Source organism: Eumetopias jubatus, unplaced genomic scaffold (assembly GCF_037043125.1).
Source record: "Eumetopias jubatus isolate StellerSeaLion01/CBP00866 unplaced genomic scaffold, mEumJub1_p1.0 scaffold_17, whole genome shotgun sequence".
Taxonomy (NCBI): Eukaryota; Metazoa; Chordata; class Mammalia; order Carnivora; family Otariidae; genus Eumetopias; species Eumetopias jubatus.
This window is the reverse complement of record NW_028274823.1, coordinates 7,721,010-7,744,855: the sequence shown is the minus strand read 5'-3', so window position 1 is coordinate 7,744,855 and position 23,846 is coordinate 7,721,010. Positions and strand designations below refer to the sequence as shown.

General features: G+C 38.6%; 1 protein-coding gene across 2 annotated transcripts in view; it reads left to right on the top strand.

Annotated features, from left to right (window-relative positions):
• ZRANB1 (zinc finger RANBP2-type containing 1) overlaps window positions 1–23,846 on the top strand; it is a 62,224-nt gene that overhangs the window by 21,755 nt on the left and 16,623 nt on the right. Inside the window, exons 1-4 of one of the 2 annotated variants that reach the window (XM_028119975.2) lie at window positions 2,910–2,998; window positions 18,366–18,487; window positions 18,993–19,095; window positions 22,572–22,759. In XM_028119975.2, the coding sequence (XP_027975776.1) occupies window positions 18,476–18,487; window positions 18,993–19,095; window positions 22,572–22,759 (303 nt within the window). In that variant the 5' untranslated portion in view covers window positions 2,910–2,998; window positions 18,366–18,475. Of the gene's footprint in view, window positions 1–2,147; window positions 2,999–18,365; window positions 18,488–18,992; window positions 19,096–22,571; window positions 22,760–23,846 lie in introns of those variants that run through there. The other variant, XM_028119974.2, reaches the window with a different exon arrangement.

Sequence of the window (23,846 nt, the reverse complement as noted above, 5' to 3'; positions counted from 1 at the left end):
ATGTGTATTCATTATGTCATTTGTTCTTGTCATAAGTTTCTACTTGATCATGTTTTTTTCCAATAGCACAAGCAACTTATTTATATTTCATTCCTGAGAAACTAAAGGAAGAAACTGCCTAATGAATATGAAAATTGCCATTAAATTAGATTGTCCATTTTATGGATGCTTATATGATTATAGTTCCTTGCTCTTCAACACACTTTTGGACTGGTGTTAAGAGTGTGTGTAATCCATATGTACAAACTAAATTTCAAAATCTAAGCAATATAAATATAAATAACCTGGGTTAGGGAAAAAATACAGTTGCTGAAGGAGAAAAAGACTTCAGGGTAAATACAAGCCGTATTTTTTGCTTTTTCTACTCACTTGGTTTACACCATCTTTTTCTTTTCAGTAATAACAAGTAATATGGGTAGGAACTGACTTAACACTACTAACTTAATATTAACAATGCCATTAGTGAATATACACACATGTTTAAGGCTTTAGAGAAAAATGTCTTTCCCGTGTCATGACCAGCCCAATCAGCTAATTTTATTGTTAAATAAATTTAATTTATTAAATTAAAGTGCTAAATACAGTAGTCCATTATTAAAAGAAACGAGTAGGATTAAAATAAAGGCTTTTTTAAAAAAATAAATACTTCTGGATAAAGTAGCAGGCTTCAAGTGAAACTCAGTTTTGGTTTCCTTTACAGGACTAGCTATTCACAGTCAGAACCACTTAGCACGCTTTGCCCGTAGAGTCTACTGAGGAAGTCAGAATCTGAGCCAGGATGAAGACTGAATCTTGTCTTTGGTCTGATTTATAAATCATACTTTTATTCTGACCATGTGCAAGGTGGAGGTTATAGCATGGAAACTAAAACCTTAGTAAGTGTGATTTTTATTTTGGCTAATAAATTATAGCCTTTCTTGTAGTGAATTTGTCCTCTTAACGGAGTTCACAGTATAAATGGAGTGAGGACTTGGCGGACAGAGACACAGTAATACACATACAAAGCCAAAGATTGAGCTTTTCAGGTCAGGAAAAATCTCTGTGAAAGGGAGGCAAAAGCTTCTCTTACTCTGCCTAGGATTTTTCACTTTTCTGGTTAAAAATAGGTGGCAGGATGATATTTAGTTGAGAAGGGATATAAGAAAATGGCTTTAGTGGCTGCCATTAAAAAAAGTAATTATTAAATTTGCTGTGGAAGTTACTTCATAAATTAGTTGGCATTAAATCATGAAGTCTTCATTTTAGTGTGGTGTTAGTAATAAGCCCAGGGAAGAATCCTAGGAACCTTTTTAAATATTGAATGTGTTTAGTATGAATTGAATTTTGAGTATGTTTTAAATATTGAATATTTTTCATAAAAGTTTGAATATTCAAAATTATATTGGTATTAACATGCTAGTAGTTATCTTAGGGACATTCCGGCGATTTTATTGTGCCAATAGGTGATGTACAGTTATTTTTTTTGTGCTCCAGACAGAACTAGATTTTGACGGTGTAGGCTATCAAGGAACTTAATCTGTATTTCAGTGTTATTTTCTGATTGTAAGGATTACTCTTCAACATTTTTCTTTTCTCCTGTGCTTATTAAGAGCAGTGGATAAGTAGTACCTTTAAGCTGCTGCTTCTTCCTTAGCAAAAATGATAGAATTGACTTTGTTTGATCTGAATTCTTCAGTAAATCAAACAGAACGATACTGTACCTAGAGAGCATAAGAATCTAAGTTGTTCAAAATTTGAGAATGGTTATGTGTTTATTTGGTTTGTGTTCTTTCCCTTCTCTTTGAATCTTAACTGTTGGTTACTTTTCTAAATTGATGGTGATGACCTGGCTTAAATTAAACATTTCTATTAGCGGCTTCTCTGTTTTAACTTGCTTCTGTCTTAGAACAAACGTCCCTTTATCTCCTGCTTATCTCTTTTGCATTCTAAAGTACAATTTCATTAAATCCCTGAGGTCTAAGATTTTTTCTTTGGGAGCTTATCTCTGGTGTCTCTAATGGAAAGTGGAAAAATAAGGATAGTTCATTGCTAAATCTTACAGGCTTCTTTTGAGAGATTTATATTTTACAAGTTGAAGGGTACTTTTGGGGCACAGAGATGGAATTATGTAGTTACTGTTTTAATAACCATGTCCTAATTATTTATAGCTTCCTGCCTGACATAACTCACTTCAAGAAGAGCACAATGTCAGAACGTGGAATTAAGTGGGCTTGTGAATATTGTACGTATGAAAACTGGCCATCTGCGATCAAGTGTACTATGTGTCGCGCCCAAAGACCAAGTGGAACAATTATTACAGAAGATCCATTTAAAAGTGGTTCAAGTGATGTTGGTAGAGATTGGGATCCTTCTAGCACTGAAGGAGGAAGTAGTCCTTTGATATGTCCAGACTCTAGTGCAAGACCCAGGGTTAAGTCTTCGTACAGCATGGAAAACGCAAATAAATGGTCATGCCATATGTGTACCTATTTGAACTGGCCAAGAGCAATCAGATGTACCCAGTGCTTATCCCAGCGTAGGACCAGGAGTCCCACAGAATCTCCTCAATCCTCAGGATCTGGTTCAAGACCAGTTGCTTTTTCTCTTGATCCTTGCGAGGAATACAATGATAGAAATAAACCAAACACAAGGACCCAGCATTGGACTTGTTCTATTTGCACATATGAAAACTGGGCCAAGGCTAAAAAATGTGTTGTTTGCGATCATCCCAGGCCTAATAATATTGAAGCAATAGAGTTGGCAGAGACTGAAGAGGCTTCTTCAATAATAAATGAGCAAGACCGAGCTCGGTGGAGGGGAAGCTGCAGCAGTGGGAATAGCCAAAGAAGATCGCCTCCCACTATGAAACGGGACTCTGAAATGAAAATGGATTTTCAGAGGATTGAATTGGCTGGTGCTGTTGGCAGCAAGGAGGAACTTGAAGTGGACTTTAAAAAACTAAAACAAATTAAAAACAGGATGAAAAAGACTGATTGGCTATTCCTCAATGCTTGTGTGGGTAAGTTTCTGCATTTTTTGAATGGGATGGGAAAAGGTATTAAAAATGACATGAAAGATCTAAGCAGGGTCAATATTATTTAGCATTTTGATCATTCAGCATGATAGCTGTACTCCCACTATGCATGCATGAGAATCTCTGTATTTGTGATTTTGTTATAACTTTGTTCTAAATTGCCTCCATTTCATTGTGTGTCTTTCCATCATTAGGGAGAAAAACTTTTTAAGTTAAAGCAAAGTTTTTTACACATCAGTAGGAGAAAAATATACCTGGAGTTTAAAGCTGCTCCTCTATTTATTGTAACAGGATGTGACTGAGGAACACCAGCTGCTGCTTCAGAGTGTTTGTAAACAGTGTGAGCATCTTGTGATGATAGACGCTTTAGTCAGATGTTAAAAATATCACAAAAATGTGACTCCAAGAAGTTGAACAAACATAATACTGACCTTGAAAATGCTGATGTTAATTTAACGTGAATGTCATATAATTAATATTTGCACATTTTATGAAACTGATTTCACGTAGCCAGCTGAATTCCACATTTCAAATTATGATTTGTATATTTTGTGGTATTAGTGCTTCCTAAAGAAATTTTGGATATTGGTCCCAGTTACTGATTCAGACCTGTCGAAGGACCAGGACATGTTGTGAGAGCAGGGTTTTCTCTAGTTAGACCTTGTGAGGTTAGTATTTGTGATGTAATTCACAAAAGGAGTTACTGGACTCCCTGTGCTTTTTTGTTTCTTTTTTTGAGTAGGTTAGCTTTTTGAATTTTATGATTTAAATTATTTGGATGGGGTGCTTACCTTGACATTTTGTTTTGTAAAGAAAATTTTTGTGAAGGATAATTTGGAGTGACTACTCAAGTTAAATATTGTGTGGAACAATAGCTAAGCCTTAAATATAGCTTAGCTGTATGTGTATGTTTTTTTTCCCCAGTATGAATTTCTTTTGTTTATCCTCCTGAATATAGCTCCAAGAACGGAAGACATAACTGTATGAACTTGTAAGTCCTAAGCGTAGATTTCAAGAAATCTTGAGTTTTTTATTTTAGTTTTGTTCCGGCAAAAAGAATGTACAAGAAGGTGAGTCCTTCTGAACACCAAAACACAGTAGGCACTTAGTAACTCTTGGCTCCAGTTTTCTTGAGGACTAGGGATGAAAGCACACTGAGCCATTTTAGGCTATCTGTGTTTTTCCATTTCATCCCATTGATTTTTTTTTTCCTCTCAAGTTGGGGTACCCTATGTGGTATAATTTTCTTTTTTTTTTTAAAGGAGGTACAAAGAGTTTTATTTATTTTATTGACGCCAAAGTTGCAACATAAAATTCACCATTTTGAACGTGAACAAATCAGTGTCATTTAGTGCATTCAGAGTGTTGTGCAACCACCATCTGTCTGGTGCTAAAACATTTTATCACCCCAAAAGGAAACCCTGTACCATTAAGCAGTTACTCTACCTCCTCTCCTCTCCCAAGTCTGTCTGTGTGGATTTACCTATTCTGGATATTCCATATACAAGTGGAATCTTATGTAACCTTTTGTATCTAGGTGTGATTGTCCTTAAATTACCTCGATGCCTTTTGGAAACTCTTAAAATCATTTTTGCAGGTGGTAATGCGCTATGCATACCTTTAGTACAAGGTCGTGTTATAGTACACATAAGTTTACAGATGGAAATGAAGTACGTTGGGACAATTACACCTCTGTTGGGGTCATAGAATCCTTTAGAAGTCAGAGGTTCGTAGTTTCTTCAGGTTACTGGATCTCAGGATAAGAACTTCTACTTTGAAATATTTTCTCTTCTTGAAACACAAATTAGACCAATCAATATAACTTTGTCTATGTGGCTTTATTTCTTTATGACTACTCTCATTTTGTTGCACCCTTTTATTTCCACATATTCTTATTTCTTTTTTTTTAAAGGTTTTTTTTTTTTTTTTTTTAATTTGACACAGAGAGACATAGAGAGGGAACACAAGCAGGGGGAGTGGGAGAGGGAGAAGCAGGCTTCCCGCCGAGCCGGGAGCCCGATGTGGGGCTCGATCCCAGGACCCTGGGACCATGACCTGAGCCGAAGGCAGACGCTTTACCAGCTGAGCCACCCAGGTGCCCCTCTACATATTCTTATTTCTTTTGGGATAACCATCCTTGTACCTCTTTGCATTTTGATGGCTGTGATTTCATTTCATTTTATTTTATTTTTTATTTTTTTAAAGATTTTATTTATTTAACAGAGAGAGACACAGCGAGAGAGGTAACACACGCAGGGGGGGAGTAGGAGAGGGAGAAGCAGGCTTCTCTGCAGAGCAGGGAGCCTGATGCAGGGCTCGATCCCAGGACCCTGGGATCATGACCTGAGCCGAAGGCAGACACTTAACGACTGAGCCACCCAGGTGCCCCTGTGATTTCATTTTAAAGGTGGAACAAAAACTCATGCCAGCAGGACCAATATTATATTTGATTTTATTTCATCTACCAAACAGTTTTGTCGTTAAGTCCCTACTCCCACTCCAGAGTTTCTAGGTTCTTAGGGCTAAGTATTAATTGTATTTAGTTCTTAGTAATGTGCATTCTGTTTTCCCTTTCAACAGATATTTTTTACTTCACCACACAATATGGTTCTGAACTGTTGTACCAATTATGACTGTGTCTTTTTTGGGTAATCCTATCCTGATTTGTAAACATCACTGAAAATGTGTAAAACATTTTTTTGTTTACCTTGTGTTGGGTTAATTAACAGAAGCCCCCATGTACTGAACATTAACCTTTACTTCCCCTTTTCTGCCTGCCTTATGTTCTCCAGATTTATGGTATATTATGGCTTGTCCATGTTAGGCATTTAAGAAAATCATCTTGGGCGCCTGGGTGGCTCAGTTGGTTAAGCGACTGCCTTCGGCTCAGGTCATGATCCTGGAGTCCCTGGATCGAGTCCCGCATTGGGCTCCCTGCTCGGCGGGGAGTCTGTTTCTCCCTCTGACCCTCCCCCCATCTCATGGGCTTTCTCTCTCTCTCTCTAATAAATAAATAAAATCTTTAAAAAAAATCATCTCTATGGTCCCTTTGGTAACACATTTACTAAAAAAAAAAATCATCTCTGAAGTATATACATTAAGCATAAAATATTTACTGAGTATAAAATTTATACTAAGTATAAAATGTGAGACAACCCCTTTGAAATTGGAAAAAGTCTCAACCTTTGCAGATTGTTAAAATAGGATTGAGGAGGATTCAGTTGTTAAGAAGGCAAAAGTAAACTGAAGTGCCAGCAGTATTGAGCAAGTTTCTTTTTTACATGACTGTTGGGTGTAAGTTTCACCTAAGTCATTATTATTATCTTATGTGGTGAGCAGACATTGGGGACAGTGATGCCAAGACCTGACATCAATGAAAGTGGAATCTGGGGGTAGGAACCAGGATGGTAAAGGCAGAGGTGTGAATTTAAATGTGCAGTTGTCTCTGGAATGTCTGCAGTTTGGTGCCAGGTGTTTTCTGGGAGGTCATGTTGGTGCTAATCATAGACTGCCTTTCCTGCTGGATAGATCGTGTCCCTAGAGAATAGGGCAGTACTACCTAACACACCATTTTAATTCTGCTATTGTATTGAATCGGTTGCCCGTTAGAAGAACGTTTTAATCTGTGACCCAGGCTGATCCCTTGAAAAGATAAACAGGGTCACATAAGAATCCCAGATTAAATCTGTGGTGATAACTTTCTGTATTCCTGAACCCTGGACTTGTGTAACCAGTCGTGTACACCACATTTTTCCTTGAATAGCTGATATTTCCATATTCTTCCCAATTCAGCGAAGCTGAAACTGAACTGGTCTCTCCCTTAAACCTATTCTTTCATAATCCCCTTTCTCCCTTGATGACAAGTTTATCATCCCACCGGCTGTGCCCACAGCCTCGGTCATCCTTGATTCTCCTTTTTCTCATTCCTTTCCGACTTGTCAGAAAATCTTACTGACTCTGCCTTCAAAATACATGGAGAATCTGTACTTCTCACTACCCTGGTCCAAACCATGATCCCCTCTGTCCTTTTTTTCTTTTACAAATGTTCTCCACCTAGGAGCTACTCTTCTAAAACTGCTCAGAACTCTTCAGTGATTGTGTTGCTCAGAGTAAAAGCCAGAGTCCCTCAAAGACACTCTAGGCCCCCTCAGCTGTGTCCTGCACCTTCCCCCGCCCCCATTCCGCCTCCTGTCTGTTGCTCTCAGCCTCACTTACTCACTTCAGCCACTCTGGCCACCTTTCTTCTCTACAAATAAGCCTCAAACCTTTGTACTTGCTGTTTCCTCTGCCTGGAATGCTCATTTTCTGGATTGCAGGATTAGCTCATTTAGTTGCTTAAGCTCTTTGCTCAGTTGTAGCCTTCTCGTTGAGGCTTCCCGGACCGCTGTATCTACAGGTCCAGCCCTGTCCTCGTCCCCTTCCCCCGGTTTTAATTTTCTTTACAACACTTGTTACTTTCCACTTTATTATTGGTCTCTTTTCTTCCTTAGAATTTAAGCTTGGTGAGGGCCAGGAATTCTGTTTCCTTCACAGCTGTATCCTCGTACTTAAAATAGTGTCTGATATATAGCAGGCGTTCAGGCATTTGTTAAATCATTCAGCAAATAAGCCCTTGTGGAAACTGAGATCCGGACAAATAGACCTTTATGCTTCTTTTCTGAATTTCTAGATTTTTTACTTTCTTCCTAGCTTTCTGTATTTTTTACTTTACAAACTACCCCTGGGCTTGACCCAGTGGGAGCCAACTTGACTTCTCCCTATTAGGAGAAGAAAGGAAGTTGGTACAACAGTCTTCTTGAAAGAGGTAGGCCTCAGTTTATCACTGGGCAGTCTATGGATACGAACAGTCTGAAGTCAGATTTCTTTACCTTAAATTTCTCTGTCTTCCTGCCTTCACTGATGAATATTTGACAGTTTGATGAATATTTGATATAAAGAAAAAAAATCACGTGTTTGCTATACCTGAAGTCCTAAAGCAAATAAAATTTTTACTTGAATACTTTATATTCGTCATTGGATCTGTTGTTGCAATTTGGCATTTTGTCTCATGTCTTCAACAACAGCTGCGTCTTTCTTATGTTTGGCTTGTCCAGTGACCCTGCTAATGAAGATGGGAAGGATTTGAGATTGGGGGTCAGGGTGGTGGTGTAGGTGTAGGGGAAAAAGAATCATACATAACAAATACATGTTGAAACTGGATTTTTAAGCTGAAAATATTCATTTGCCCCATGGCAGTGGCATTATAGGAAATGTGTGCAACAGTAATGTCTCCTGCTCTTCTCAGGCTTTGGGGTGACCTGAAGCATACACTTGTGTCCTCCCGCCCCCCCCCTTTTTTTTTAAAGATTTTATTTATTTGAGAGAGAATGAGAGAGAGGGAGAGCAAGAGAGGGGGGAGGGTCAGAGGGAGAAGCAGACTTCCCACTGAGCAGGGAGCCTGATGCAGGGCTCGATCCCGGGACTCCAGGATCATGACCGGAGCCGAAGGCAGTCGCTTAACCAACTGAGCCACCCAGGCGCCCTGTGTCTCCCCTCTTTTTAATTAACATATAATGTATTATTTGTTTCAGGGGTACAGGTCTGTGATTCATCAGTCTTACACAATTCACAGTGCTCACCATAGCAGATACCCTCCCCTCCCCGATGTCCATCACCCAGCCACCCCATCCTTCCCACCCCCCCCTCCCCTCCAGTAACCCTCAGTCTGTTTCCTGAGATTAAGAGTCTCCTATGGGGGGTGCCTGGGTGGCTCAGCCGTTAAGCGTCTGCCTTCGGCTCAGGTCATGAGGATTGAGCCCTGTGTAGGGCTCCCTTGCTCAGTGGGAAGCCTGCTTCTTCCTCTCCCACTCCCCCTGCTTGTGTTCCCTCTCTCGCTGTCTCTCTCTCTCTGTCAAATAAATAAATAAAATCTTAAAAAAAAAAAAGTCTCTTATGGTTTCTCTCCCTCTCTGGTTTCGTTTGTGTCCCCTGTTGAGAATCACTGAGTTACGGGCTAAATCAGAATCTCCTTATCAGTGAGCATGCTGAAATGGAATCATGAGGATTGTAGTCTGGGGTATTCCTGAGCAAAATTTTGATGTGTCTAAAAACTTACATGATTTTTTTTTTTTTAAGATTTTATTTATTTGAGCGAGAGAAACAGCGACAAGAGAGCATGAGCAGGGAGGAGAGGGAGAAGCAGGCTCTTGGCTCAGCAGGGAATCCGGTGCAGGGCTGATGCCAGGACTCCGGGATCATGACCTGAGCGGAAGGCAGACGCTTAACTGAGCCACACAGGCGCCCCATAACTTACATGATTCTTAAAAACATAGGAAATATGTTAGAATTGACTTTTTCTTTCAGGTTGTCTGCAAGGATAGTTCTATTTGATCAAATACTTCTCTTCTCATAACTGTGTTGAAAATCAATATTTGTGGCTGTTATTTTCTGCCCTGACGCCAATTGTGTTTTGTCCGCTTGCCTGTGTACCGTGTCCCACATAGCCACTCCAGGGCACCAGATGCAACTGTAGAAACACCTATGACTTATATGGTGCTAAACATGTCAGAATGTGTCTGTTTGCTTTCACTAATACTCTTTTTTCATTGTATTTTTTAATTTAAAAAATTTTTTTACCTTTGTCATTTTTAACAAAAATTAGTAAGGTATAGGCTTATTACATTTAAAAATACTGTTTATTTTGGTATCATTAAGAATTGTAGCTATGAATGGTTTTTTTCAAGGAAGTAACTATTAAGGTTGTGTAAATGTTTTTCTGGAAAAACAAATGTGTTGCAAAATGTAATGTTCTAAGGTAATTTTTTTAATGGTGACTTTATTATTTAGTTTAGAGATATAGTGTGTCTGGTCAAATGAGTGTTGTACAATAATCCAAACAAAATTTTACTAACTTCGACAGAAGAAAAAGTCCTGTATAATTAGTTTTTGAGAGATGGAAATACTATGAACTGCAATGATAATAAGGTGATATATACCAAGGACAGTACCACATCAGAACAAAACAAAAGGAAATCCTTGACATAAGATGCAATGGCGATTTTACCTATTTATTAAGATGTCTTTGTGGCTGACTTTTTAACTTTAGAGGAAGCTGAGGGCATATAAATTAGTGTAAGGAAAGAAATGGAAGAGGCTTCTATTCTCTAGTTTGGTGTTCTTTGGCTTTAAAAATTGCTGCACAGAGATACCTTACTGATGACTTACTTGAAGGTACAAAACATGAAATATCTTGCAAAATATGCTATTAGGGAGAGGAGTTGGTGTGTAAAGTTGTTTTTATTAGATGCCCAAAACTGCTTGCTTTCACCGCCCCCCCCCCCCGGCCCAGCCTTTTCTGATTTACACAACTGATTGAAATAGTGTAACAGGCAGAGTAATGCCTTCTGGCCCCCCAAGGCATTTGAATTCTAATCCCCAGAGTATATGAATATGCTGCTTTACGTGGCAAAAGGGATCTTGCAGATGTAGTTAAATTAAGGACCCTCAAATGGAGAGAGATGGACCTCCTGTTATTTGGGTGGGCCCAGCATAATCATAAGGGTCCTTATAAACAAGAGAGAGACAGGAGAACGTATGTCACAGAAGGAGATATGACAGTGGAGCAACAGAGGTCCTAGTGGTGCGGGGCTGTGAGCTGAGGAATGCTGGCAGCCTCTATAAGCTGGAAGAGGCAAGGCTCCCCTAGACCCTCCCCAAGGAGTACACTTTGGTTTTAGCCCAGTGAGAGCCATGTGGAACTTCTGCTCTTGCTCAGATTTTAAAATAAAAGATCTGAATTGTTTTAAGCCACTAAATTTGTAGTAATTTGTTAGAGCAGCAATAGGAAATTAATATGAACAGCATTTTTTTTTTTTTTCATTACAAATAGCAAGTCCAGGGTGTCGTGTGTGTTTCTGATCTCTTGGTTATAAATCACAGGTTTCCATAACCCTGGCTTGGGTTTAGTAAATTTGGTAGAACTGCTCACAGAACTCAGGAAAACCTTTTACTTACTAGATGACTAGTTTATTATAAAAGGCTTGAACTCAGGAACTAGATGGAAGAGACGTAGAGGGCAAGGAAAGGGGCTTTCGGTGTCCCGTTGGCTGCCACTCTCCTGGCACCTCCGCAGGTTCAGCAGCCCGGAAGCTTACGGAGGCTGAATCACACAGGTGAGATCGATCAGATCATTGGCCACAGGTGAATAATTCACCCTCCAGCTCCTCTCCTTTCCCAGTAGGTGGGAGCGGGATGGTGCTGGAAGTTCCAACCCTTTAATCCCAGGGTTGGTTCCCTTGGCACCCAGCCCCCGTCCTTAGGTGTTTTCCAGAAGTCACCTCATTAACATAAACTCAGAAGTGGAGAAAGGGACTTGTTTTATGAATAACAAAAGACATTCAGTTTTCCCTTTATCTCTCTGGAGCAATTTCAGGAACTGGGAACAAAACTAAATATATTAACAAAAGCTGCCCCTAGGGATCTTACTTAGGAAATTACAGGGGTTTTAGTAATTATGTGCCAGGAACAGTAGATACATATTTCTTAATCACAGTGGGTCTTTCTTTAGTTAGTTTTCTTTGTTTTTGCTCTGTGTTTGAAAGTACTGTTACAGGAATTTTTGAATAATGTTTGATGCCTGTGAATATTAATGTTTCCAATCTTGCCTTTTTTCCAAGTCAACTAAATAAATATGCCTAAATGAAGCTGATTGTCGAGCCCCAAGATAGTCTGTCACTTGCTAATAGTTCTGGGCATTGCATGATTAGGTCACATTATTTGTGCGGTTTTTAGTATGACATTTCTGTAGTATTCTGTTTGTTTTGCTTGTGTTTGCCTGTTTTCAGTTTGGTATACTATAGCCGTTTGGAAAATCTGTTTTCCACCTTGAGAAGTTTTTCTGCCCTATGGATCGCCTTTGCGGCCATCATCACTTCTGAGTTGGTAGTCCAATAGCAGATCTTTGTTCTAATATTTAATTTTTAGAGATCATTTTCTGGGAGTTCAGAGAAGGAGTTAATGAAATTGTTCACTGTTCTCATAGATTTAGGTTATGGTTATTTTTTAAGTGCTGGATTTATTCCAGGATGCTAGTGAACCATTTTGTTTGAGTATGAACTTGATTTTGTATTGGTACGAGACTGAGTGTTTTACTGAAAGATACTCTTCTGATTTTAGAGTCCTTTTTCCCTTAATACTTGGCTTTTTTTCCTTAATACAGGTAGAACCTGAAAAAGGTCTTGGACGTCTTAATAGTCTTTGACATTTAAAACCATCACATTAAAAAAAAAGCATAAAAAAATAAAAATGGTTTGTTAAAATATCCTATTGAAAGCTTTTAATAGAATCCAAAATACATGCAGACTCCTGCAGCAGATCTTTGGCACTGTATCCATAAAAGGAAAGTAAGCTGCTAGAGTGCCGGCAATGCCTTGTATGTCCTTGGTTAACTCTGTGATACTCTTACGTGGACGTGTGTGTGTAGCTATCAAAACTGAGGTGTCTTTTCACTCCATACACATTCTGGGTTGTGGATCTCCTTCCTATCCAAGGTAGTTGATGTTATAGGTAATAGAATTATTTTTAGCACTGTGAATGGAGTATCTCTTCAGATAGCTTTTGTCTTGTTTTTCTTCAAGTTTCTAAGGATTTTCTCTTGTGATTGGCACTCTGGATATAAGAATTTTATGTTACGATTTTTAAGAAAATTGTGATAATTCTCAGCAATGTCAAAGATTCTAATCAGTAGGGAACATGCACATACTTTGTTTCTCCTGGCCAGTTCATTCTGGCTTTGAAAGTGCTTCCTGACACCTGGGATGAGAAAGAAGTTTCTAGGAATGAGTGTGTCTGTTAAGGCAAATGGATGGGAATGGCAGAAATAGAGCCTCCGTGGTATACTGCTGGTTGCCTTTGGTCTGAAACGCAGTATTTGTCTTTTAGAAATGATTGATTATACTGGCCGGCCAACTAATAATGTGCCTCCTTATGCTGAGAATGGGGGTCTGTCAGGTGATTTTTGATTCTGTGGTACTGACATTTGAATATGCATCATTGATTTAGTAAAAGCTTTCATTTTTAAAAAGCATTATATTAAATGAACACATTGAGTTATGAAATCCAAATGTATTGTTTAAATATTAAATATAAAAAGATGTGTTTAGACTCAGCGAACTTTACTGTTTACCATAAAATAACTTTAATTGAAAACATTTATTAAAGAAAACTATTTAAAAAATCAAGCAGTAGAGAGGGAAGAGTTTATAAAGAAAAACAGTAGTTTTTCTTTTTTTCACTCCCAGTCCTGCTGTGCAGAGACAGCTTTTTGCCCCATCAACCTTTTATTGTGAGAAATTTCAAAACATGAAGAAAAGTTAGAAGTATAACTATATTATATGCCTTTGACCTACATTTTCCAGTTGTTAATACTTTGCCACATTTACTCTCTATTTGTCTTTATTTCTCCTGAACCATTTGAGAGGTAATTGCAGATGTCGTGACATTTTGCCCCTAAATAGTTCAGCATGTGTGTCCTAAAAACAGACATTTTTCCCTGCATAACTACATAATATGATTATCCAGAAAATTTAATATTCAAAGTCCATACTCAGTTTCACTGATAGCTATTGATCCAACCCCATTCAATCAAGGATTGTACATTTTATCTATTAGTGTTCTCTCGGTAGGCCCCTCTTTTCTAAACGGTGCCTCAGATGGTTTTTGGCTTTGTTTATTCTTTCATGAGAGAAACATTTTTTCTTTTCTTTTAAAGGTTCTACCTATCTATTTGACAGAGAGATAAAGAGCACAAGTAGGCAGAGCGGCAGGGAGAGGGAGGAGCAAGGCTCTCCACTGAGCAGGGAGCCCGATGCGGGGCTCGATCCCAGGACCCTGGGATCATGACCTGAGCCGAAGGCAGACGCTTAACCAACTGAGCCACCCAGGAGCCCCGAGATAAACATTTTCAAAGAGTCGAGGCAATTTTTTCACAGAATTACACTCAATTTGGAAATTAATAGATTAAATTAAAATATTTTATCTTTTTTGGGGGGAGGGAGGAATACTACATAAGTGATATTGTTTGAAACAGTACCTCTGATATGTCTGAATTGTGTCCTTGTATCATTTTTTCTCTTTTTTAAAAATTTATTTTAACTGTGGTAAAATACATGGGACAAAATTTGTAATCTGAACCATTTTTTTTTTTAAGATTTATTTATTTTAGAGAGAGCACAAGTGGGAGGGGCAGGGAGAGGAAAAGAGAATCTCAAGCAGACTCCCTACTAAGCGTGGAACCTTACACGGGGCTCAGTCTCAGGACCCTGAGGTCACTACTGAGCCGAAACCAAGAGTCGACACGTAACTGACTGTGCCACCCAGGCGCCCCACCATCTTAACCATTTTTAAGTGTACGGTTCAGTGGTATTAAGTACATTCATATTGTGCAGTCATCACCACCATTCCTCTCTGGAACTTTTTTCATTTTGCAAAACTGAACTCTCTATCCATGAACAGGAGATCCCATTTCCCCCTCCCCTAGCCCCCCGGCAACCACCACTCTCGTTTCTGTCTCTGCGCATTTGACTGCTCGCAGTACCTCACATAAGTGGAATTTATGGTGTTTGTCCTTTTGTGACTGGCTTGTTTCATTTAGTGGAATGTCTTTAGAGTTCATTCATGTTGCAGCACATGTCAGAATTTGCTTCCTTTTTAAGGCTGAATAATATTGTATGTATATACCACATTTTGTTCATATCTGGATGGACACACCAGTCTTCTTGTTTCATCAAGTTTAGACATTATGTACTGACTTCTTTTAACAGTATATGAGAGTTGGGTTCATTTTTAAATAATAAAAGAGCATGCTCATTGTAGAATATTTCAGAGATAAGCTATGAAAAAATAATAGTGTAAAGCATTTGTGTCTAGAGGAAATGTGTCATGTTATTTTGTATTTTCAGTTTTTTTTTTTTTACATATTTTTATGTAATTGAAATGACTTTTTTGTTGAACTTTATATTTTGAAGTGATTAGAATGTTTTCATCTTTTAAAAAATGAATGTGTAACAGGACATTAAGTTGCTATACTTTAACTTGGCCCTTACTTAGCCTTTTGGGTTATTTCAACATTTTTTATTCTGATAGTGTTTTCCTGAGCAAAATTATCAGCATTTCTAACTATTTTCTTAGATTCCCTGAAATGGGATTACATGATCAAACGATATGAACATATGCATATTGGTAAATAGCTGCCTGGAAGAACTGCCTGGATTGTACCCCATCAGCGGGGTCAGAGCGACGTTGCGGCTGGGTCTTTCCTTGGGGTTTATTAGTAAGGGAGGTGTATTGTCTTGTTTAGTCATTTGTATTTTTCCCTGTGAATTGCTGATTTATGTCTTCTGTCCATTTTTCTTTTATTTTTAGCAAGTTATATGAAGTCTAAATATAAATAATACACTAAAAACTGTACCAATCATATTTCCTGCAAATTCCCCCCCTTTTTTAAGTGTGGGGAGAATTATATTAATGACACTTTATCTTTGTTGTCTTACACAGTCTTTCAGTTTGAACTAAGAATTAAAATTTTCTAAATTCCATTAATATTTATTTATGATTTTATTTATTTGTCAGAAAAAGAGAGCGCAAGCAGGGGGAGCAGCAGAGGGAGAGGGAGAAGCAGGTCCCCGCTGAGCAAGGAGCCTGATGCGGGACTCGATCCCAGGACCCTGGGATCATGACCTGAGCCGAAGGCAGACATGCAACTGACTGAGCCACCCAGGCGTCCCTTTTAATATGACTTTAAATAAATTATTTCCCTGTGGGTTTGGGTGGTTCTTTTATACGTAAAATGATTCTGCATCATTTGTTTTGAGGCTCTTTATTTTGACGTTTGTTTTTTACATCAGTATCATACTTTTCCTTAAGTAATTATGGTTTTATGTATTTAAACATCTGATAAGGCAAGTGTTCATCCTGTTCCACCCTCCAGTTGCTTTCCAAAATTGACTTAGTTTTTGCCTTTTCTTTATTGGTCCATTTATTTTCACACTTAGATATTCATGGAGTGTTTTCCTAAGCACTGTGAAGGAAGTCATGGCTCTCCGTGAGCTTGTGCCCTGGTAGAGGAAGATAAAATCCAGTAAGTCAATATAGTGTGATGAGTTTAGTAGAGGAAGGATAAGGTGCCGGAGGAGTGTATACCCTAATCTCATTTGAAGATCTGGAGAGGGCTTTAAGGAGGAAATGACATCTAAGCCAAAACCTTAAAGAGAGGAGGGAAGAATGTTTTGATCTGAGGGAATGGCATGTGTGAAGACCCATTAGACAAACTGATGGAGTTAGCAGGGTTGATGTGTAGTGTGGGAGCTCCAGGGTGATGCTGTGGGGTAATGCTGGACCTTTCAAGGCCTGTGGACCTGGTTAAGGAGTTTAGCTTTTAACGTAAGGGCAGTGGTAAACATTCCAAAGGAGACTGCCTTAATCAGATTTGTGGTTTAGAAAGAACACTTCGGTCATAGTATGGAGACTAGATTGGAAGAGAACAGCACTAGAGGTAAGCTAACTACTCAGAACGTTACACTAATCTTAGGGAGAGTGCAGTCTTGACCTAGGATAGAGGCAGTAGAGATGGGGCAGGGGATGTATTTGAGAGAGACTTAAAAGGCAGGATTGACAAAACTTGGCAAAATTGATATGGGGCCTGAGGGGAGAGTTAAGAAAGATGTCCAGGGTTTTGGTTTGGACACTTGGGTTTGGATCATTTTTCCTAAGCATAGGAGATGTGAAATTCAGTTTTAGACAGGATGGTAGTGAGGCTGTCTAATGGGTTGTTGGATATATGGGCCTGAAACTTTTGAGGAAAATCTCCCACTCCATTTATATGGATACTTGTGTGGCCGTGGGAGTTCACTGAGGCTGTGGAACTTCTCTAGCAGTGGCAAATAATAGGAACTTTCTTGTTTTGTGCTTCTACCTGGGAACCTTATCAAGATGGACTAAGTAACGTTTTAACATGTCTTCCATTTTGATGATTCTGCCCTGATTCTGTCAATATCTTTGGCTAGAAGAAGAGTTACATGGACATATTATGAACAGTGTAATGTTATATGTCATAAGAGTTTTTCCTTTTGTAAACTAAGTCTTCCATGACTTGTAAAAGAGAGTGGGCTAGACTATTCAATAATCCCTCCAGGCCTACCTAAAATAGTATAATTCTAAAAATCTAAAATTTGGTTTCAGATTCAGCCAGGATAACTTGGCCTTGTTGCAGGCAAAATTTTTACTTGCAGTCAGAAAACTTTTGGGACTTGATTTCAGTGGTGAAAGTGGATTTGACATACACTGTTTTATACAACTGGAACCCTAGGTTTTTAGGAACCCTAATATCCCCTCAATTGACTCTTTGGGCAATATTTTCAGTGACCTTTGTAATTCGAACTCATGTTCATCTTCGTTAACTGTTAACACTGGCCCTCATCTCTGATCCCCTTCCCAAAGATAACTTTGTGACCTGTTCCTTTAAATCCTTCCATGGCGCTTTCCGCAGTATAATTCTTCCTGCATGGTGAGATCTTCTTTCTTCTGAAGGTATCTATCGATTCAAGTATTTTTTCATGACTTTGGGGATTTATATTTCCACAGCAGTTGGGTTGTTAACAGTCTAATCAGAGATGTAAAGACGTAAGAGCTCCAAAGTATAAATTATATCTGGCATAGTTTGTCATGATTAATAATAGAATAGTTGAAGGCCTTAAAGATTATTTTGACCTTTCTATCATTGAATCTTTTATTCTAAAGAGGATGTTTTCATAATGGAGTGAGTTTATTGACTGAATTGAAGTTCATCTTGATATAGTATAATAGATTAAAGAATTTATTTCCAATTTGTGATTTTCATCTCAGTTTTTGAAAAGGTTATTTTTCTATAGCACTATTCTAGGAATAGAAGTGGTACATTTTCACTTGCTGCCGTTGGTTATGTGAATGATGCCTCTAGGAGGTGGTCTGGGCTGCTTATTACACTGTTCCTGAGATTACCACTGAGCTTGTGCCCTACTTGAAGATACACTTAAAAATACTGAGGTCATTTTGTTTAAAGAGCAGCTCATATTTGAATATTGAAGGAGTTAGCTGTGAATATGACTATCTAAGCCAAGTTTGTGATCGAACTATAGCGAAATGGTTAGGAATATAAAGAAAAAGTATTACTGGGTGGTATAGTTTTTTTTTTTTTAATATGCAAAACCACCTAAGTGAATTAAACTCGGGGTAGAAGACAACTATCCAGACATTGTAGCCAGCGCATCTGCATCTTTCTACTGACCATGGTAAAGCACATTGTGAACATTACCACTTAAAACTAACTTTTCTCTTTAAGGGCTCCTGAAATTGTGCCAGCTGACTCCAAGTCCACCCTGACCCCACAGCATAAACCATGCTGTCATGTCACAGCTACCATAGAACTCCAGGGTAGTGTTGAGCTGGCCCATGTGGGCTCAGGTAAGTCCTGGCTTTTTTTTACCATTTGGCATTCTTTTCAAAGTTAGTTACGATTATGATTTTATGTCATAAAAGAAAATAAGGCAAAACTTTGAAAACTGTGCCATATATGGGGGAAAAAATAAGTCTGTTTTCTAAACATCTCTGAGCCAGCTCCATATTCTAACCAACGGAGTTCCATAGTAGCTGTGAAGTCCCCAGTGAGTTGTGACCTGTGGCTTCAAAATATGTTAAATTCCACTCCTGGCCCAGCTTCTAGGACAATATGAACTTTTTTTTTTTTTTAAACTTTATAGTTTGTAAGACGTAGTAACTTTCATTTACTCTTAGGTCTTAATGTTTTTAAAAGTATATTAACACTTTGCATTATCTGTAATTATGCACCACTGCTTAGTTGGTTGTGTATTTCATTCAGTCAGTTTTGAGTGTATGATGATACTGTAGGTTAGTTTTATAAAGTTAATCTCAGAGTGTCTTCAGCTGTCCTTTTAATTTGCCTTCATAGCACGGAAGAAGAAGGGACAGAACATGTAATAGACATTTATTAAATTTTCAGAAAACACTACAAGAAAGACGCTTCAGTTACTCTCTTGGAGGCAGTGTGAGAGGTCAGTAACTAGGAAGCATGTATATATCACCTCTTCCATTGGAATTGTCCTGGTTTTTCCTGGTCGTTGTTACACGAAGTGAGATTTTATCCCTTGTGTTTATTTTGCTGTCTTTTCCTACCTCTCAGCTCTTCTCCCGTCTTGCTACTTTTCTTTATCATACCCTGATATTAGAGGTGGTAAAATTTTATGTGAAGAACTCAAAAGACATTTTGTAAGTTGTTCTGCGTATAATCTTATACTTTTTTCCCCCTAAGTAGAAAACATTTGGTAGCTAAAGCTTTACCTTATCTGAGTATGGGCCAAATCCTTTTAAATACCTTGTTTACAGTGAAAACCCATCTGTCAAGAAACTGTGGACACGTTAATCAATAGCTGTCTTTGAACAATGTGTCATAAAGATAGACTAAACATTTGGACTGTTCAGCGACAGTCTCATGAAATTTATAATAAATGTACTTTGTAGCTGAAAACTCACTGGTAACTGAAACTAAGTTCTTTTTTTTTTTTAATGTTAACTCTCTCTTTTTTTTTTAAGATTTTATTTATTTATTTGAGAGAGAGAGAGCACGAGAGGGGAGAGGGTCAGAGGGAGAAGCAGACTCCCTGCCGAGCAGGGAGCCCGATGCGGGACTCGATCCCGGGACTCCAGGATCATGACCTGAGCCGAAGGCAGTCGCTTAACCAACTGAGCCACCCAGGCGCCCTAATCACAGTTAATGAAAAGAGTGGAATCCTATGTTTCCAAAACATTAGATAATATATTTTTCTTTAAAATATTACTTTGTGCCTATACTTATGTTTGTGTTTTTCATGTTCTAGAAGATTTGGAGGATTTTATGCCGTAATGAATAGAGCACAAACTCTCTAGTCTCTTCATCCTCATTTTCTGCCCTCCTGGATTTGCTCCATTCTGGGGAGCGGCAGCATACCCTATCTGCAGTTCAGTGCAGAGTTTGGGGTTGAAGGAAGTAATTGTTTTAGTATTTTCGATTTGGACGAATAGAAGTCATGTGTTTTTTTTTATATATGTATCCTCTTTATTGAGCTAGAATTCATATACTGTGCAGTTCACCATTTGAAGTTCTATTTGTATTTAAAAAAAAAAAACGCTTAATTTGAAGGCAGACTGACATTGTAAATCATAATTCCAAAGCACAGTTCGTCAACTTGTGCTATTTGGTCTGTTACCCTCCTCCCCCTTGATTATGTTAGTTAGTTTCTAATTATAGAAATCCCTCACAAACATGACAGAGGAAATGAATTCTTAAGCAAGACTTTCTAAGATGAGATTCTTCCAGATACCAGCTATATGGTGAGTTAGCTAAAAATAGTGAAGACAGTGATTTAGAAGTTGGTTGGCAGTCATCTTTGTCTTTGAGAAACAAAAGAAGGTGTGTGTGCATGGGCATGCACGTGCCTAAATAGGTACACAGATGTATACATGTTCTGTGCAGGTCTTCCTCTGTATCTTCTCAGGTAAATTGATCAGTCTTTTTGGTCCTTGGGTGGCTTTTCTTATGTCATAAAGAAATTTTATAAATATATTTTATAAATAGATATTTTACAGTTAAAAAACTGTGTAAGGGGCAGTGATACTGAAGGCACCCAGAATAGTGACAGCTTTGATAGGACTAACATGAAAAGCAGTTGCCTTCATACGGAAATACATGTACAGGGAAGGAAACAGAGCAGGGCATATTTAGTTCTAAAGAGATGAACTACATTAGATTATTCATAAAGTTACAAGCTCTCTCTGATTATTCTCCTCTGTTATTAAAACAAGCAGAAATTTTAGAGTTCTTTGTGTACTTGACTCTTTAACCATAGATTTGTTTTTATTTCAAGTAGGGCTTTCTGTGTCTGTTTTTAAGGCTTGCCCTTTGGAGAAGATTCCTGCCAGCCGTATCACGTTTTAGCCCTGATGACTTCTCCAGGGCACTGGGCCTCCTAAGGGTGTGTTAAAGCCCTTTCCATAGTGGGGGTAGTACACAGTGACAGCTGCGCTTAGGCATTTCTAGTGAAGAATGTCTTAATCTGTGTGGCCATGAAAATAAAAGTTCCTGTAATAAGGTGTTCTCGTTTGATATCATGGATTTCTTCACCTGAAAAATGTCTGTGTCGGCGGCAGGGTGTCCTTTTATGGGGGAGTGGGTCTAGATTTGCAGAAAGGATCTTTGGCCACAGAGTCTGAAAACTTTTGAAGCTGGCCTTTTATGGTCCACAGATGGGATGAGAAAGGACTTTTGAGTATAGGAATCATGTTTGTACTGTGTTTCTCACATTGCCTCGCACAGTGCTTTGTATGTAATGGGTGTTCAGTGAACATGGGAATTATTTTAAAGTTTTGCTATTTTTAATAACTGGGAGAAATTGTTGCATTGTACCAATCTGTTATACTCCAAGGAGTAGCTCTTATTTCTCTAATTCTTAATTCAAGATGGCAATTAAAAAATGGTTCTTTAAAAAATACACTAAGAATATTTTTAGCTGGTATTAGCATTTTACCCAACAAACAAATTTTTCCTGATATAACTTAGGATACACTTAAAATTATTTGGTCCTTCAGTCGTGTGTGTGTGTGTGTGTGTGTGTGTGTGTGTGTGTGTGTGTATGTAACACTATTTGTGGTTAAATTTGAAGCTCATCTACACCTTTATATTTGCCAGGGATATTTATTCATAAATGTGTACTGTACTGCTTAGTAAATAGGATTACTGTCTTCACCTAATATTACTTTGTGTTAAGTTTAGTAACATGGGTTAGTGGAACAGAAAGTTCTTTATGGATTGGGAAAAATGATATTTGTTTTATCTCTCTACCCCCAACTGGTTTGTAATGTTTATTTTAGCATATTTTTGTTCTAACTCATCTGGTTCAAGTTTTACCGTATTAATACTTAGTAAGTGTGAGGAAGACTTGGCTTTGAGAGGTTCTGAAATCAAAATGTTGCTAACTTTAACTTATATTGAAAATGGTTTTAATTGCTCTGAATTGTTTCATACCTAAACAGCAATATGGAAGGCTCAGCATCTGTTTTGATTCAGCTTAAAAAGTGCAGTTGTAAAGGGCAAGAGAGCCCAAAGCCAACAGGAAGGACGTTCCCGTCTCCTTGGTTTCTGCAGAGTCAGGGCCAGACAGGAGTTTAGTGTCTTGTGTAAAGTTTAGTTTCTCAGACTAGGATTACTGATCTCTTTGATCCAATTAATACATTCTAATGATTCCTCTAAGCCTCGAGCATGGAGCCAGCGCTGATGTGAAGGTAAGTACCTAAATAGGTAGTTCTAGTTCTGGAAAGAAATTAAAGGGAGAGGAATACACCAGTTTTCCTTAATATTTAGAACATTTAAATATGTTGTCCCGGGGTCCAGAAATCCTAGAGAAACACTTAAAAGGGTTTAGAGTGAATGCAACAGGTTTATGCTTTTGGAAGAAAAATAGAAATAAACTCTTTTCTATCTTGCTGCTTGTTCTAGGGGTTGTGGAAGGTGACTTAGCCGCTATAGAAGCGTACAAGTCATCAGGTGGGGACATTGCGCGTCAGCTCACTGCAGATGAGGTGCGCCTCCTGAACCGCCCTTCTGCTTTTGATGTTGGCTACACTCTCGTACATCTGGCTATACGCTTTCAGAGGCAGGATATGCTAGCAATACTGCTTACAGAGGTGAGTATGGCACTTTGGTTAAACGTTTTATGTGATGGAAGTGTGTTCATTAGTTTTCATTTTTGATGTAATGTTTTTCTAAACTGTTCTTAAATGTTTTGTATTTCTTTTACTCCCTTTGTAAAGTCACACTAAATTGAGACTTCCAACAGTATATAATTCCTAAAGGTATTATGCTTTTAAAATAGAACATTTTGCCACAAGATTTGAATCATCAGTTTGATTAAAAAAAAAACACTAGGATGTATCTTTCATTCATTCATTTAACCAATATTTATTGAGTACCTACTGTGCTAGATATGGTGCTAAAAAGGGATATAATTGTGAAGACATTGGCTCTTCCTTCAGTGCGTATCCAGAAAAGTAGAGAAATAAACAGGTAATTCCGTACAGAGTGTGTTCTCATAGATGTAAATGCCAGGTGCTGTGGGAGTACTTGAGAACGTGTTTTGGGGTATCTTACCTTCTTCTTACCTAGAGTAGGTAACATTGTAGTGGAAATCCGAAGGAGAAGTAGGAGTTAGCCTCATAAGTGGGTGGAGGAGAGACGGAAGTTGAGGAAACCATTTATTCAGAGGCCCTGGTGGTAGTGTTTGTGGTGAGGTCAGGCACTTGCAGGTACTCGGCATGCCTGTGATGGTGATTGGGAACTGGGAAGGGAAGCATTGTGAAGGATGATCTAGGCCAGGGAATTGGAAGATTGTTCCTAGGGCAGTGAACAGGCTGTGCAGAATGTTAGGGAGAGGGTCAGGGGAGTAGCCAGATCAGATCAGAGTGTTCTGACTTCTGTTGATGGGAGAGGGGGGATCCTGGGTAGGGTAGCACTGTGTGATGCTGGTGATGCTGGCAAGCGCTCTGCTGGTACAGGAGTGGCAGTGGCAGTGCAAGGAGGTGGGCCGGTTTGAGAGGGCTCGGGGGGACGGGGTCAAGATTGAGTGGATCGATGGGATGTGGGGGGAGAGGGGTCAAGTTGGTTCTGAGCGCTTGGGCTTAGATAACCACGCAGATGTCACAAAGGATTGCAGATGAACGATTCAGGATGTGACCATATTATTCAGGTAATTCTTTTAATGGTAAGAGATACAGA